This window comes from Sander vitreus, chromosome 9 (genome assembly GCF_031162955.1).
Source record: "Sander vitreus isolate 19-12246 chromosome 9, sanVit1, whole genome shotgun sequence".
Taxonomy (NCBI): Eukaryota; Metazoa; Chordata; class Actinopteri; order Perciformes; family Percidae; genus Sander; species Sander vitreus.
Window position 1 is genome coordinate 20,234,329 of NC_135863.1, and position 17,511 is coordinate 20,251,839.

At 41.0% G+C, this 17,511-nt stretch overlaps 1 protein-coding gene across 2 annotated transcripts in view; it reads right to left on the bottom strand.

The window, feature by feature from the left end:
• The window catches only part of colgalt2b (collagen beta(1-O)galactosyltransferase 2b), a 25,553-nt gene extending 8,526 nt beyond the window's left edge, over positions 1–17,027 (bottom strand). Inside the window, exons 1-4 of one of the 2 annotated variants that reach the window (XM_078259161.1) lie at positions 16,916–17,027; positions 16,277–16,577; positions 654–764; positions 398–515 (exon numbers count right to left, since the gene is read on the bottom strand). In XM_078259161.1, coding sequence (XP_078115287.1) covers positions 398–515; positions 654–764; positions 16,277–16,577; positions 16,916–16,919 — 534 coding nt within the window. In that variant the 5' untranslated portion in view covers positions 16,920–17,027. Of the gene's footprint in view, positions 1–397; positions 516–653; positions 765–16,276; positions 16,732–16,915 lie in introns of those variants that run through there. The other variant, XM_078259160.1, reaches the window with a different exon arrangement.
• Between the last annotated feature and the right edge of the window lie 484 nt (positions 17,028–17,511).

The following is a 17,511-nucleotide window of genomic DNA, read 5'->3' on the forward strand; positions in this document are numbered from 1 at the left end:
GCACTACAGGTAAGAGGTAAAAATATGTATTTTTGATTTTGGGGTGAACTGTCCCTTTAAACAAACAGTCTTGCTTAATCAGTATTAGAACATTCTTTAAATGCAAATTACAAATATCAGTATTAGAAATATATTTTTGCAGTGTAGTGTGTGTAGTATCAAGCTACATGTGATGTAAACAGTCAAATCCACATCAAGACATCACAAAGACAATCAATGGCCCTCAGTTACAAATCTAAAAAATCATTTTCTGTACCCAGCTCTAAAACTAATTGAAGCATGGCAATAGTTCAGGCAGAGCACTGACATCACTGAATAGCATCAGCTGTTTCCTTCATGCTTTACAATCACATCATCAGCAGCATATACAATACTCAAACAGTATCTTAAGTCTTACCAATATGTAGTCAGCCCATCGTTCCCTGGCAGCCTTCAAGGCCGCCTGCCTCAGCTTCATCACATGGTTGAACCTTGACGGAGGCCAGTGCTTTGGACCCCACTCATCTGTGTAGGACCTGATACAGAGGTAAAAGCTGGTCAATTGGTCGTCACTATTTAACTAATTATGTGACAAAACCAGAACAAGTGAAGCATAGAGTGCAATTACTTTGATTCAATGTTAATAAATGATTCCTGTGGGAACCGTGACTCACCTTGGCTCCTCCATGGGTCTCCACTCCACGTAGTGGTAGACACCCTGGGCTCTCTTCAGCCATTCTCTCAACATGGCAGTGGTGTTGTCCACATTATGGTCTGTTGCTGCCCTGAAACACCAACCCAGACAACACGGGATGTCATTCAAATGAACTCTTGAAACTATGCTGCCTATTTAAATGCATCTGCTAAACACTTAAGATGTAAACAGCTGTCCCTGCGCAAAAAACAAACATCTTGGCATGTCAGCACTGTTTCCTGGAATAACACCCTCTGGAAAAATATGAGGCTGTGAAGCTGAGTCCGACTGTCATTAACTTAAGGTAACAGGGAACAGGTTGTGACAATCTGAGCAGTGACATTCAGACAGCGTGTTTTGAAAGAAGACGTTCAAGCTTCCAAAATTTATCCAATTACTGTCTGATGTTACAACAGGCGGCCTCAGCGTTGCAAAGCTTCCTTACTGCCTAATTAACCGCACTGCCGAAGCCCAGCCACAGTCTGAGGAGGCAATCTGGGTAGAAAATAACAAAGACAAGTAATACCAGGCACATGCTAACAGAACTGCAACGAGGATGTCCATCAAAATTAACCCAGCCTAAAGATATAATTCCCTTAATCTGAATTTGAATACCTATATGTGTCAACAATTTGACACAGAAACAGCCAGAAACGCCTGAATACACACACACACACACACACACACACACACACACACACACACACACACACACACACACACACACTCATACCTGTAAGCAAATGGTGTCAGTATAAAGTTAGCACAGTTGCAGCTGCTTATTTGTCACTCCTGTGGTTTGCATGTTGCGTCGCTGTCGCAGATTACCACTTCAGCTCCCAGAGCTGACTCAGAGAAGACACTGTGACTACTGTATGTGTGGGTGAGTGTGTGTATATACATTTGTGCAAGGGAAATTAAAAACTGCAACTGTATCACTGTGCAGTTCCCAATCACTTCTATATGAGTTTCAGAAAAATAAATATCACCTGTCTTTGCATTTAAATTGCCCTTTAAAGTGGAAAGGTCAACAAAATGCAGTCAGCAGAAGTATGTACTTGAATGTGGGAATTAAACACACACACACACACACACACACACACACACACACACACACACACACACACACACACTTAGTGAAATGGAGTTTTCCATTGCTTGCTGTAATATTCCTCGCTGTACTCTATCCAAAATCACACCCAAATTTAGCTGGACAGAGATAGAAACACACACACACACACACACACACACACACACACACACACACACACACACACACACACACACACACACACTTGTGCACCATCTACTTGTATTTTAAGTAAGATAACAGTGTTGACACTCTTCATTTACCCACATTTGCACAAATAGCAATACAGAAACATCTGTTTTCACACAGACATGCACACCTATGCTTATATAACTACACAAACTACACACGTGCAAAAATCACACATAAACATGCACAGTCTTGCTTTGCACACATGGATTAGTCAGAAAGAGGCAGAGCCCTCTTAGGTGTGGAATTTCAATAATCTCCAGTCAGACAGAAAAAAAACTCATCAGACATAATTACCAGCTGGAGAGGGGCTGTGAGCCTAAAGGAGACACAGCGGTCAATCATTTTAATAGTGTGTATTTGTCTATGTGCCTACACCTGCAAATGTGTGACAAAACATATGGACGTTCATTTTCGTGTCCTGGGAATGTTGTTTTTACAGCAGTGTGACTGGTGATTTATCTGTCGCCCAAGTGGTAGTTTTCCATTTCAAATGTATCTTTTTGAGTGTGTGTAAAGGGTTGTGGGTATGTGTGTAAAAAGTGCATGCATGTTTTTTTATAGTGAGCTTTGAAACACCTGACTCGCTGGTAATGAGTACATCTGCACTGACATTTACATGCTCTTTCAACCGCTAAACTGCACATCGCTGGGGGAAATAAATGTGTTCCTACATGCCATCTTCCTATGATAGTCTCGGTTCCAGGCAGGGATTAAACAGGAGGAGACTTCTGGGAAGTAAAGGACAATACATGGTACAGCATGTTGGTACATACAGTATATAGTATAAAAAGGGAATGTGTATGTTTATGGGTATATGAGAGAGCAAGGGGTTTTGTGTTTGCATCACTTTATTTTACTGCTAAACATAAACTTAAAATGTGCAAAATGTTCTTATCGATACAGAATTAAACTTTTGGTGAATTCCTCAAAGAGCTCATTAAACCCCTTCCAAACTTATAAATTATCAGACTCAGTTTGTTTTACACTAAACTCATTAAAATGCTAATGATGCTTTTTCTTTGCCTCACAAAATCATCATGGTTAAAAAAAGAAATGTGGTGGGGCGACCTCTAGCTCACCCAGAACGTGCGCCCCATGTAGGCTGAGTCCTTTGCAGCGTCCCATGTTTGAGTCCGACCTGCGGCCCTTTGCTGCGTGTCATCCCCCATCTCTCTCCCACCTTTCCTGTCTATCCACTGTCACTATCAAATAAAGAGAAAAAATGCCCCCAAAATCTTAACAATTACTTCAATAAAAAAGCAGATTTTGCCAATAAAAGGAAAGCTTTTACCCTAATTGTGTTATGATGCTTCTGGGCCAAAATACATCTATTGAGGATGATACATTCCTTCTTTAGTGTTAGGGTTCCTCCCACTGCCCAGCCCCTGTGAGCACTCAGGACTCTGTACACTGTGTGTCTGCTACAAGTTTAATCAGGCAAAGAAAACAGCATCAAATAAAGTCATCTTAGCCTTTCAATGTGCCTTATTTTGATGTGCCTTATTTTGTGCTTTCCATCATTTCCATGGGGCATCCTCTCCTCCATCTCATTTAATTTTAGACACGTTTGTCCTTCTTCAGGAGGCAACTATGTGTTCCTCAATTTCCTCTACCTTCAGGGAAGATAACCCACAGCAGCTGAACTGTATTGTACTTTGAGCTTAGAGACTTTGCAGTTCCTGCCAAATTCTTCAGCTGTGCAAAGCTGATGTCTCTGAAACTATACAGGATTATGAATATTTGTTCTTACTATGGAGACCCATCCACATCTATACACAGCTAGTAGCATTACCTGGGTGTCTGTGAAAACAATATTGAAATAAGGATATACGGTAACTATAGTATGCATCTCTGCACAAAGATACAATATGGGCTCCCTTCTCATCACTCCATTCCTCTATATCTATCTCTTTCTTGCCTCGTGCCACATCTCCTCATTCCTGTTTTGAAGTTTACAGTAAATTGCAGCCTCATTATTCTGCTGCCTGCAGCTTTGAGTTTGGGCTTCCTCTCCCCCTTTCTGTCTTTATGATCAGCATCTGGACACAACATGCTTCCCCAGGCCTCACCTACATACCCCACCACTCCCTCACTCTCTCTATCGCTTCATAGACGTCCATTTATTCTTCTCTCGTTACTGAATCTTAGTGCACAAGACCATCTGTCCTTTCACCTACTTACATGCATCAATTCCTCTTGTCATCTGTAGTCCTTCTTGTGCTCTTCTCAAAACATCCACATATTACACCTGCCACTACTGCAGCAGCTACGAGTATTATCAGCAACATTATAGAGGAAATTGGAAGACAAAACATGTAGTTTGTAGATAAGAAAATCCCAAATGATCCCTTATTCAACCAATTCTGATACTGGTTTGTATTATATATGAAAAGCACACATTCTTAGATCACATTTTAAGAAAAGAAATAGCCATATTATTTTTTACCACACATTTGTATATTTGCTAAAAGCAATTTTGTTTGGTCAGATTGCAGTGCAGCAATCATGCGGTACTAATATGTTGGTCACATCTGCATCTCCATCACATAACATAATTATCAACCCACTCCATTACTCTCTCTGGCTTTAAGGTTATCCACTGCAGGAGGGTGTCAGATAACAGGGAGTGTGTCACGAAGGAGAAGGCTGACATCTGGCCTTTAAACACAGAGGCTTGTCTCTGAGACTGGCCCTTTTAGGTAAACATGGGTCTGAAAGGCTCCAGCAGGCAAGTGTAAGGTGACTGTTGATTAAATAAACGATCTAATATAGTTGCCAATAATGACTGGGTGCTGCATGTAATTAAGAAGCAAGAATGCCTCTTTCAGACCAGAGTGTAGATGCCTTTAAAACATAATAACTATGCCAATGTGTGTGTGTGTGTATGTGTGTGTGTGTGTGTGTGTGTGTGTGTGTGTGTGTGTGTGTGTGTGTGTGTGTGTGTGTGTGTTGACTTTACAGTATAGTCTCTCCTGTGGAGGCTGACGTGGCTGCAGGCCTCTTGAGGGCTTAGTAGGGCAAAGGAGAAAGAGGAGGGGGTGATGGGTAGAGAGATGGAGGGGAAAGGGAAATTCCTCATGACTCTCAGGGTCAACAAGAGTAGCCAAGGCCGGCGGGCTTGCACTTAAGTGTAATATTCAATATTCATATTTTAAACTGGGAGAAAAATTATTCATAATGGTTAGATATAATGAAAGTTGACTGTTGGTAAGACACAGGATAAGAAGCCTGGCTTCCAATGTTGTATTGCAATTCACCACCCTGATATCTACATTACTTTTTACTGAACATTTGCATTGGAGGAATGTCATTTCTGGCACCTGGGCTGAAACGTGAGATGCTGCAATGGTATCTGAACAGACCATTGGCACAGAGTCCCCCCCTTCCCCTATGGTGTATTATGAGAAATAGAAAGGTTTTTGGTGTATGTGCTGGCTGAACGGCCTATATTTTGCCATTAATGATTCCGTCTTTCACCCACCATAAACTTTACATTGTAATGATGTCACGCACCTAAAAGTAGCTTTTCTAAGCTCCTGGAAAGTTTTTCAAGTATTACATTTTTATTGTTAAAAAATGGAAATTAAAAGGATTATCTGACCCTGTTTGCACTCACAGCTTTACAGAATTCTCTTTTAAAATGTTGGTCGGATAAGTGCTTTTTGGGCGAAAAGTGATTTTTTTTAAGAAAGAGTGTTCTTAGAGTAATACATGCATGCCCTTCCCTCTGCCCCAAGGCACCAGAAAAAAGGTTTCCATGGCCCAAAGCTTTTCAGCCATTTGGTTGCTGGAAAGAAACGTGTCTCAGGGTATGTTACTATATACTGATGATCTACTTTTGTATGTCTTCAATCTAGTACAATCTTTCCCTGCAGTTCTGGACCACTTTTGTAAACTCTCTGGATAGAAGCTCAGTCATCATAAGAGCAAGCCTCTCCTAGTAAATTACCATATACTCTATGATTTTAGCTGGGCAGATGAGTGGGATACCATGTCATTTTTTTGGCACCAAAACCCTTAATATTTGTTCTAAAACACGTCTAGGCTATTGCTCTTTTGACATTCATGTCAATAATTTTTAGTTGTCTTATGGACACAAGCAACTATTTACACTATGTAAACATCCAAAACAATATCAGTCATGCAGTCATAGCAACTCATTATATGAAACACGCTCTGGTTGTGAAAGAGGACGGAAAGAGAGTAAAAAAATAGAGAGAGACAAAAACTGGTTAAAGAAACAAATGGAAGAGCTGATGGAGGAACAAAGGAAAAACATGAAAAACCTCTCATTCTCTTTACTTCACCTTATCTCCTCTCCCTTTCCAGATGAGAGTGCTCATACCAAAATGCCATTGTGTTTCAGTGTTTTGCCAACTCTATTGCTGTGCTGTGCTGCCAAGCTCTGACAATACTGCTGGAAGTGCACTGGAACACATGGGGCATCTAAGCAATAATTCACAGTCTAGGCTGGAGCCAGGAACAATCATTTTCACTCCAGGGGGAGAGAGAGAGAGAGCTCGAAAAAAGGCTCAGGGATTGGAAAGCCAATTCTCTTTGTTTAATGAAACTTGATTGAACAGATATGTCGGGTCTACAGAGAAAACCTTCCCATGAGTACCTTCTTGCTACAGGGCAGAGAGGATGGGGCTGGACTGTTGGCAGGTACAACATCGTCAGCTGCACCTCTTCGGCATTACAGAGAGTTTGCTGGTTAAGGCTCAGTAATAGGCTGGCAAAGATTAGGCTCTACAGTCAACGTAACACCTCATCGTTACATGTGAAATGTCTTTATTTCCACTGATACCCTGCAGCTATATGAGCAGTATAGTAAAAAATGTGACTCAGCGATTGGCGGACTTTCTCTCAGCAGGGTTGCTTCAAGGTGCTGCCAGATGTGCTCTGACTATTTTATCTGAAGCCATCTGAGACTGAACTTAAACGAGTAATGTCTGTAAATGGGCAGGTGGTTTTGATGTCAAATGGTCTGTAAAATGTTTTGGTGAAACAAATTGGTGAAGATATGGGCAGCTATCTAAGTTCATATGATGTGTGTACAACATCAGTTTTTTCAAAGCAAATTGTGCTCTAGTACAGAGAGAAGAGACACGCATTTCCTTCTGCTCCAGTGAAGTTTGTGTCATTAGGAGCTGCTTCTCTGGGAAATATCACCCTGTGTTTCTGGACATTATGTCAAATACCTGAGCAGATGTTAAAAAGACCTTTTTAGTTTCCCACGGATTGGATGTGAATGCAGAATACGACTCCTCAGGTGATACTGATTGGGAGGTCAGAGATGATTGTGGCCTTTTACTCAACATATGGAGGTTCTGGCTCACTGTCAGCCTTGTGAGGTAACTGGGGAAGTGAATGGAAAACAGGGGCTGAGCCAGTGAAGCAGAGCAGAAACACACACCCATTATGTGTGTAATAGCATTCAAACACACACATATGTGAAAAGGGACATACGTGCTTGCACATTTATACACATACAAGCACCAGAACAATGAAGATAATCAAACACACTCATTTTAGCACAGAGTGCCAGTACTGTGATCTAATATGTATTGACACACACCAAAGGCATATGTTGCTAATCATTCACAAATGCCCATATCGGTACCATATTACACACAATAGCCTATCCCATTCTGATAATTTATTCCGTACACTTGGATAAACTGCTCTTCAAAAATGGCCAAACTCACAGTGTAACAAAACCAGGAACAGTTTTTCCACAAAACTGATCAAGCCTGTGTGATTCTTTTAATTTTCTTCGGTTTAAATATCTGTCAGAGGGATAAAAAATAAGGTACAATAGATTTGCTTAGTAAATAACAGCGAACATGTAACAAACTTATGTTTAGAATAGACAAATGACGGACAGATGTGTATTTGCTATAGTTAAATCTAAGACTTGCATGGAAATATTATTACAGCGGGATAGACCATCACATGATCCATATGATCGAGGATATTTAAACCTGCAACAAGTTCAGCTGCTGCTAGCTCGCTCAAAACTGAAAAGAAAAAATTACTACTAATCAAAAGTGGGTTAGTTGCTGCTCTGTGCACACAAGCAGACACCAAGATTTCTTTTCAACAAAATAAGAAGAGAACACTGGATTTACAGGATAAAATCCGCCAGGCAGTGTTAAAAACATATAACAGCAGCCTCACCATGACTACTGGACGCGGTGTCCCTTTTTTCCATGAAATAAATTTTCAGTTGGTTTCGAACAATTTAAAATGAAGATGTGCAATTATGGTATTTCCTGTACAATGAATTTGCTATGACCAGTTATGTTTAGCAACTCTTCTAAACTTTTAGCTGATGGCACGCAGTCATGTCAGCATACTTAAAGGGGCTGTATGTGCTGAATATTGAGTATAGCCCCTTTAAAAAAAACAAACATGTCTATTCTTCAAATTTACCACATTTGTCACACTTGAACCACAACAAAATAATGCATCCATAAACATTAGACAGAAAGTCTTCATCAGAGATGATTTAAATGGTCAAAATATGTAAATAGGTCAAATGAGACTCACTCTGGCCAGCAGTCTGAGCAGTTAACCAGAGGAGCACCTAGGCCAAGCAAATAAACATGAAACATTGACCATTAGGGCAAATAGACATATCCTGGTACAAAAAGGGGTTTTAAAAAATGTAATTTGGCACGAACATGCCACTGCAAAGCACAACACTGCAGTCAGCATAAAATACAGCCAAAAAGACCTTTACTCAGCCTTCAAGTCAGATTTTTCATGGTTCATTTATTGCTGCGTAACTCAGTGCACTTGTCAAAATAACTTAAATATTGTTTATGTCATGTTTCGTCATATTACATGGGGGCAAATCCTTTCTATCAAATTCTTGAGGTAACCTGGATTCGGTACAGAGTATCTAATAATCTCACATCAATCCCCAATGACATGATATGGTAGATACAGGAAACATTTACACAAACTTCTGTGTCTGACAGGAGCACAACTGTCACTGAGGCATTCAGCCAGTACACATTTGGGAAAATGTGGAAAATTCTTAACTTACAGAGTCACATCATACCTTGGGGTGCATGAGGATTTATAGTGGTTGTACCAGCGGTTGTATAATAATAGATATAGTTGGTTGTTAAAAGTTAACTAATTTATGCATTGTCATTATAAAGTACAATGAAAGTCATAAATATGATAGAAGTGGTTATATGATTAATGAGTAAATAAACAGCATGACATTATGGCCGATGATGTCAGTGCTCTGACATCCTCTTTATGGCTCAGTCTTCTCTGACAAGTCCACAAATCATCATCTTGACATCCAGCACAGCACCTGGGAATGCACTTCACCACATGAACACAGCCGGCGGGCAGTAAGCAGCAGGCGGCCAGCAGTGTGAGGAGCAAAGTAATAATAAGCTGGCCAAAACTTAAGAGATTGTCTGCATTGTGCCTAACACGTTAAGACAAACACAAAGTTCACTGCTTATGAAATTCTCTATGATTTCCTTTGAAGTTGCTTACTAAAAACAGTAACTATTGGAAGCAGGCCCCAAAAATCAACTGTTAGCTGGCAAAAGATAAAAGATGTTGAATTTTCAATTTATCCTCTTACTCATGGGGAGTCCAGTCAGCCATAAGATAACGTTACTATGAGGAACTATGTAGCCTTGGTTGCATGTCATCCATCCTATCCCTTTCTTTATATTTCCAGTCCCTCTCCACTCCACTGGTATGTAATTATGTGTTTCTTTCTTGTTTTGTGTTTTATTTTCTTTATGTGAACATTTTGGGACATTTTGTGAAATATGCTTCTTGGCTTTCTTGCAGGGAAAGATGAAAAGTTAAATGAAAAGATTGATACCCCTCTCATATCTGGCCATTAGATGGTTAGCTTAGCTTAGCACAAACAATGGAGTCTCCACTGGCTGCCTGGCAACCTCAACCCACCTGTAACCACAACTTTAGTTTAGTTTTACACTTTGGTTTTTGTATGAATTAAATAAACAAGATAGAAAATGCTAGTTAGTAAGCTTTGTGAGGTGCTGGTAGGCAGAATGTTTTACTTTAGAGAGCCAGGCTAGCTGTTTCCCCTTGTTTCCAGACTTTATGCTAAGCTAAGCTAACCTGCTGCTGACTGTGGCTTCATACACCCTTGACAGGCAACAACATTGACATTTCCCTGTCTCATAGCAACTACTGGGTCTATTACAAAGCTCTGTCAGTCTGGATCTTTCACTGTACAGAATTTTAATTAGCCTTTCTGGAGAACAACATGAGTAGTCTGGCCCTGCCTTACAGTTCACTGCTGTTCTGTCAGGACAGGAGCAGCAGCAACAACAAAACAAAGGGAGAAAGCAGCGTACTCATGGTCAAGCTACTGTGGGAATGTGGATTAACCAACCTGCTAAATGCCCTCTGTGTAATTTCCTAACATGGTTGACAACCTAGTTCTCGCTGCCCGCCCATCCCCCTCTTTCTCTAATTCCCTGCATTCTTTCATTCTTTAACAGCAGTGTGAGAGTCTTTCTCACCACTCTGCCACTTTTCTGTCAGACCTGCACCCACTTGCAGAGGGAAAACTTCTAAAGGAAAATTTTACTGACCATCCTGTCAGCGTGAGTCAGAGGCTGCAGTAACAGGGCAGAGAAGACCTGACCTGGGTGATCAATGCAGATTATTCTCCTACCATTCTCAGACCGACCAAAGCCTGTCCAGATATTTGGAAACACTCATGATTTTGTCAACTGGCCGGGTTGTTCATCAGTTTAAGACTTGTTTCAACAACACTTGCGCCCATGTGGATTCCCACTTCTTACATTTATTAAGGAATGCTGTATTTCTCATTGCAAATCTTGTATGAAAATGGTAATATAGAATCATTTCAGATGGCTTTGAAATTACAAATTAGGTGAAATAACTCTACAAAACTGTATTATGCTTGTAATGCAATGTAAATGCAAGCTTATCTACAAGAAGACAAAAAAATAGACTTATAGGTAAATTGTCCTGGATCAATGGGGAAACAAAGACAAATCAGGTAGCGTATGATCTCTTCAGTTTTTCCCCTATGTACTGTGCACTGCATTTGCTAAAGACCAGAGAGGGAACTTAACTTTTTTACGTTAACTGTTCTAACTGCAGAACGTCCTCCAACTGTTCATCGCTGTAACCTTTCTTTAGGTTTCATAATGCATGCACATTCACACAGATGCAGCACATCCAAAAAAAACAAGATTTCCTGGTCACACTAGGGCTGAATCCCATTTCTCATCCTACCCCTTACCCCTCGAAAAACGAGGGGTAAGGGGTAGGGGTGAAAACATACCCCTATGAAATGGGACGCCACTTGGTTACATCATCATACATACTTAGGTCTGTTTGCAATAAATATTTGTATACACACTGCATGGTGTGTTGTATATCTGTTTCAGTTATCACTGTTTTGAATGTCATTGATGTTCAGAAACACTTTTTAACAAAAAGCTGTCTTTATTGCCCAATAAAGTAAACATTATTACAACTATTAGAACCATAACTTACATGTCACACACATATAAAAAAGGCACTCAAATGTATAAAACTAAAAAAAGACACACAAGACCACAAACAAACAACTACAGCTATTCTGAAATTCCAGACTCCAGTCTGATGCCTGTTGGCCAGTAACCTTTCCCTCCATACCCCATTTCTTTCATTAGTGTCCTGTACCATAACCAACAACAATGTACAGATGCATGAACAGCAATGAATTACACGTTTACAATAATACAGTACCAATACTGAATGGCTACAACATGAACGCAGAAACTTCTGCTCGTTTTCAGCCCAGAAAGTGGATCAGCTGCTGGGTATTCTCCAGCGTCCCTGTGTGATACAGGACGGTATATGTAAAGCACAGTACATACAGTGTTAACAGTTTAGTTAACACTGTAGACATGCATGGAGTCCATTCAAGGCAGAGAAATGCAGGCTAACGTTAACGTTAACTTTAGCGTTAGCATAGCAAGCTAGCGATTTTTAAAAACGTTTCAATTACAAATATGGTTGCAAATATATATGTACAGGACTGCATAGAGCACAAAACAAGACCGTCGTAATTTTTAAATCAATTCTTTAAGCCGAAAATACTTACATTTATGGGTCTCTCTGGTCGACCGGGCAGCCACGTTCCTTGTTGCGCAATGAATCTGGATACTCCTTGCTATTCAAGTAAGCTCTCGTCCTTACTTGGCGTTAAAGGGTATATAGCCCTACCCCTCGACCAAAATGAGTATTGGGACAGCATTTACTCTCACGGGAGCGCGCAAACCAAGGGCTAAGGGGTAGGGTAAATAGAGAAATGAGACGCAGCCTTAGGCTGAATCCCATTTCTCTATTACCCCTACCCCTTGGCCCTAGCCCTTGGCCCTAGAAAAACGAGGGTTAAGGGGTAGGGGTGAAAACATACCGCTATGAAATGGAACGCCACTTGGTTACATCATCATACATACTTAGGTCTGTTTGCAATACATATTTGTATACACACTGCATGGTGTGTTTATCTGTTTCAGTTATCACTGTTTTGAATGTCATTGATGTTCAGAAACACTTTCTTTGTTAACAAAAAGCTGTCTTTATTGCCCAATAAAGTAAACACTACAGGCAAAAACATTATATAAAAATATGTTATATTACAGAACCATTATCAACTATTAGAACCATAACTTACATGTTACACACACATATAAAGAAGGCACTCAAATGTATAAAACTCAAAAAAGACACACAAGACCACAAACAAACAAAAAACTACAGCTATTCTGAAATTCCAGACCCCAGTCTGATGCATGTTGGCCAGTAACCTTTCTCCTCATACCCCATTTCTTTCATTAGTGTCCTGTACCATAACCAACAACAATGTACAGGTGCATGAACAGGAATGAATTACACATGTTTACAATAATACAGTACCAATACAATAATGAATGGCTACAACACGAACGGAGAAACTTCTGCTCGTTTTCAGAAAGTGGATCAGCTGCTGGGTTTCCTCCGGCGTCCCTGTGTGATACAGGACGGTAGTGTTATACACTGATATCAAACGAAATTTGCTGCTAATGGAGTTTAGTTAACACTGTAGACATGCATGGAGTCCATTCAAGGCAGAGAAACGCGGGACTGTTGTGCAAATAAGCAATGTAGCTAACGTTAAAGTTAACTTTAGCGTTAGCGTTAGCATAGCAAGCTAGCGATTTTTAAAAACGTTTCAATTACAAATATGGTTGCAAATATATATGTACAGGACTGTGTAGAGCACAAAACAAGATTGTCGTAATTTTTAAATCAATTCTTTAAGCCAAAAATACTTACATTCATGGATCTCTCTGGTCGACCTGGCAGCCATGTTTCTTGTTGCGCAATGAATCAGGATAGCCCTTGCTGTTGAAGTAAGCTTGCGTTCTTACTTGGCGTCAAGGTGTATATAGCCCTGTCCCCTAGCCCTACCCCTCGACCAATATGAGTATTGGGACAGCACTTACTCTCACGGGAGCGCGCAAACCAAGGGCCAAGGGCTAAGGGGTAGGGTAAATATTTATTAATTAATCTGGAGGTTAAAGGGGGAGCTGGGGTCCTGCTGCTGCTGTTGCTACACAATTAAGTGTCACTCCTCTTTTAGCACCACCCTGATTTTTATGTTTAATCATCTACATCCTTCTTCTCTACTCCTGTTTGCTCTGTCTCCCTTGGATTGTGTGTTTTAAATAAGTAGTGGGGAGGAAAAACAATCCTCTGTTCTGCTCAGACCTGAAGCTCCAGAGAGGAACTAGAGGGAAGAACATTGTGTCCCCGCACAAAAACTGGAGCTTCACAGTCAGACACTGTTGGTATTATTTGTTTCTTCTTGATAGTTTTCCCAGTACTTTACATTCAGTCTGTCCACGTCTATCGAGATAAACTGTTCCTGGCCTGAGCTGTTGATAGTAGTAAAGTGGAGAAACCTAGTTGCTTTACGGGTAAAGATGGTGTATCATGTAACCGCAAAGTTTTTGGCGTGAGCCCAGCTGGACACCCTCGTCTCACGTCATCCCCCTCTCTATGTTTCCCCCTAGCTTCTGTAGCGGCAAATAAAGACAAAAATGTCATAAAATAATGTTTCCGTAGTTGTAATGTTAAAAAAATGATCTTGAAGTAAAATGTAACTGGATTGGCTTCACACCTTTACTACTTCTCTTTATACACTTTTATGCTGTAGCTGTCATGATTGTCATATTACAATCACTTAGTGCTCTGTAACACACTGTGAAATGTTATAATGTGGATTTAAGGTTTGAGTTAGGTTTGAATTACAATTTGGCATTTATTGGGTGGTTTGGCTTACATGTTGGACAGTAACGATGATCACAAAAAGAAACAAAGAGGCACAGAGCTACGTAAGCTATGTTGAGTATATTTTCTTAACCAATTTAGTCACAAAAGCCAATTAAGTTTTTTACACTGAGAAAGACCATCACCGCCACTCTTTTTCTACAAATGTATAACTGCCTGGCACAGAAACAAATCAGCACCACATACTACAGTGCACTATTCAGAAGTTCCTATTTTCATAATTGAATGGCTTCTTGGATGACCCTCATACTGCACACACACTTTTCTCAATGTGCTAAATAGGCTCATATGTGTTCATTAATAATCTTACCGGATTTAAAGCATATAAACTCTTATACAAACATCAGAATACTTCATTACCCAACTGTCCCACAGTAGAGGAAAGACCTTAGGCTGTGCTGTGGCCACTGAAATAAAATTGATTGCCTAAATAAAACAGTCCTGTGTTAGAGGCTGATGACTAGGACCTTATGTTATGTATGTGATTATGTGTTCTTATTCTCTTATTATAAAGTCCTATGCCAGGGACACTTTTCTGCTACAACAAACATACTTGGACTGATCTGCCTTAATTATACACTCTGATATTTTCCTTCCACTTGGCTGCACTGACTGCAGGGCAGAGAGATGCCACTCATAACTGATGGGGCCCTTCCAACAACTCACAAAGCCATGTTAGCTCAGTCAATTTGCTCCAGAGGGCAGGGCCTCCTCTTTGTATTGAGTTTATCCAGGGTGCATGTGTGTGTTTTGGCGAGGGTTTCTGAATTAGGAACATACAGTCGCTCTGCAAACAAAAACACGATATTCAGCAAAGGAAGGGTGGGAAACAAAGTACAAGAATGCCAGCCGGGGTGCAACAGGGGGAAATAGTTGTAAACATCCACCACAGAGATGCATGTGACAGTTAGGTCCTCCATTTCCCATTCTTCAAATCTGCACTTTGATATCAAGCCTGCTTCTATAGACAGAAATCTCTAGCGTGCACACACACACACACACACACACACACACACACACACACACACACACACACACACACAGGTTTGTAGCACTATCTTTGTGGGGACCCGTCATTGACATAATGCATTCCCTAGCCCCTTACCCCAACCTTAACCATCACAACTAAATGCCTAACCTTAACCCAAATCCTAAAACCAAGTCTTAACCCTCAAACAGCCCTTTAAAGTTGTGGGGTCCAGCATTTTGGCCCCACAAGTATACTGGACTCCCGGTTTTTGGACCCCAAGAATATAGTTAAACACGCACACACACACACACACACACACACACACACACACACACACACACACACACACACACACACACTTTACGCATGACTTCACAGAACTCCTGCTGTCAGACCAACTCAATGTTTCCTGTCATCCCCTCACCTGCAGGGTCCCTCTTATCTCAGTCTGCTCCTATGAGACCACACAGAGTAGAGGATCCTACCTGGGGTGAGGCCCCTCTTTCATACCTGCCACCCCTGCTGTTTTAAAGCCCTGTTACTGCAGGTTTGAATCAGACGGAGGGAACCGTGATTAAGGGTTAAGCCTAACCCCTCATGCATAGTAGCTCTTTCATCTTTTCTCACCGTGTGCAATTTGGATGCTGGCAGACACGCGAGGTAAGGAGCCTACATCGTAAAACGCAGCAACAGGTCTGCGAGCCCATACTGACAATCTGTTATTATAATTAACACGGACACACGCTGCTTTCCGTTACAGCACGCTCCACTGCAGATCACTGTCCAATGCACTGTGTGTACTCTGAAAACCTGTCCTGGAAATGTACATTTATGATAAAAATGGATATATAACTCCTTAAAAAGTACTCTACTCAATCTTGCGGGAATATCTGCACAACATAGTTTAAAGACTTATTGTAAAAAGTTGGGCAAAACCTGTAAACTCCATCCTCTACTGCACCCCTGTTTGTGTGTCTCTCACCAGATAGCTATGCGCTCCTTCGGGTACTCCAGCCTCTCGATGCAGCCCAGGTAATGTGGCAGGCTGTGCGCTGCGTTGCGAGCCACAATGGCGATCATAACCTTAGGTTTAAGCAGGGAAGACTCGGGCTTGAACGGCTCTTGCTCCTGCACCAGGGTCGTCAGCTCCGACACGCCGCCGGGCACCGCAGCGGCCAGCAGCGCCCACAGTACACCGACTCCCACGGCCCCGATCGCCCGCATCTTCGCTTCCAGATTCCGCCGTGAGTCGTCCGAGGCGAGATGGACCTGGGGTCCTGACACTGAGCGAGAGAGAAATGTGAGTGAGCGAGGGAGAGAGGGAGCGAGGGAGTGAACCACGGTGGAAGGGGGAGAGAGGAAGAAAGGTAAAATTGGGGGAGAAGCTGGGTGGAGGGTTCCCTCTTTTACCCCTCCTACACTCCTGCTCATGGCTGTGGAGCTTTGTGCCCAAATCTTCCGTCTCCTAATAATACATTGTCCAAACAAAATTACAAAAAACAAAATGGCTCATGAACACACCAAACACAAATGATTCAATGTCTGAACTGGATAGTAAATGGATGTTTCTGTCTGTACTTTGTCAACAAAATGTGAAGGACACCGTGTTCTAAATCCTCACCCATGATGCCTGTCTGTAGTCTGTTTCTCTCTTCTTAGTTCTTCTACTTCCTGCACGTGTCTTTACTTTTCCATGCCTTTGCCTCTGACAGCCTCTTGGATGCTGCGACTGCTCTGACATCAACCTTCAGCCAGACTGCTGCACTTCTTTTTGTTTTTTCCAAACAAGCTTCTGTACCAACACAACTGTACTTTTGTTACAGTGACAATTTGATTCCCATAAAGTGGTCACATTTTACTTTAACCTCCCTGTTTATCATCTGTAAGCAGTAAAAATATAATACATTCTTGATATCACATTGCAATGCATTCATAAGCAGATATAAGCACATTTCTAAGTGTTTATTAATGTAATGTGTTATATTACAGTATATTGTCATTCATTACTTGTTTATATACCAGCATACAGTTACAGATGCTTCAGAGGAAGAGTTAAAGTATTTAACAACTACATCAAGAAACACTAAAAAAGATCTTATATCTGCTTATAACTACATTATACCTGGTGGTTAAAATGCTATAATAACCTAAATGAACAATAGTGTGGTATAAACCATGTATTAAATGATTATTCTTATGCATGTTAAATGGGAGGTG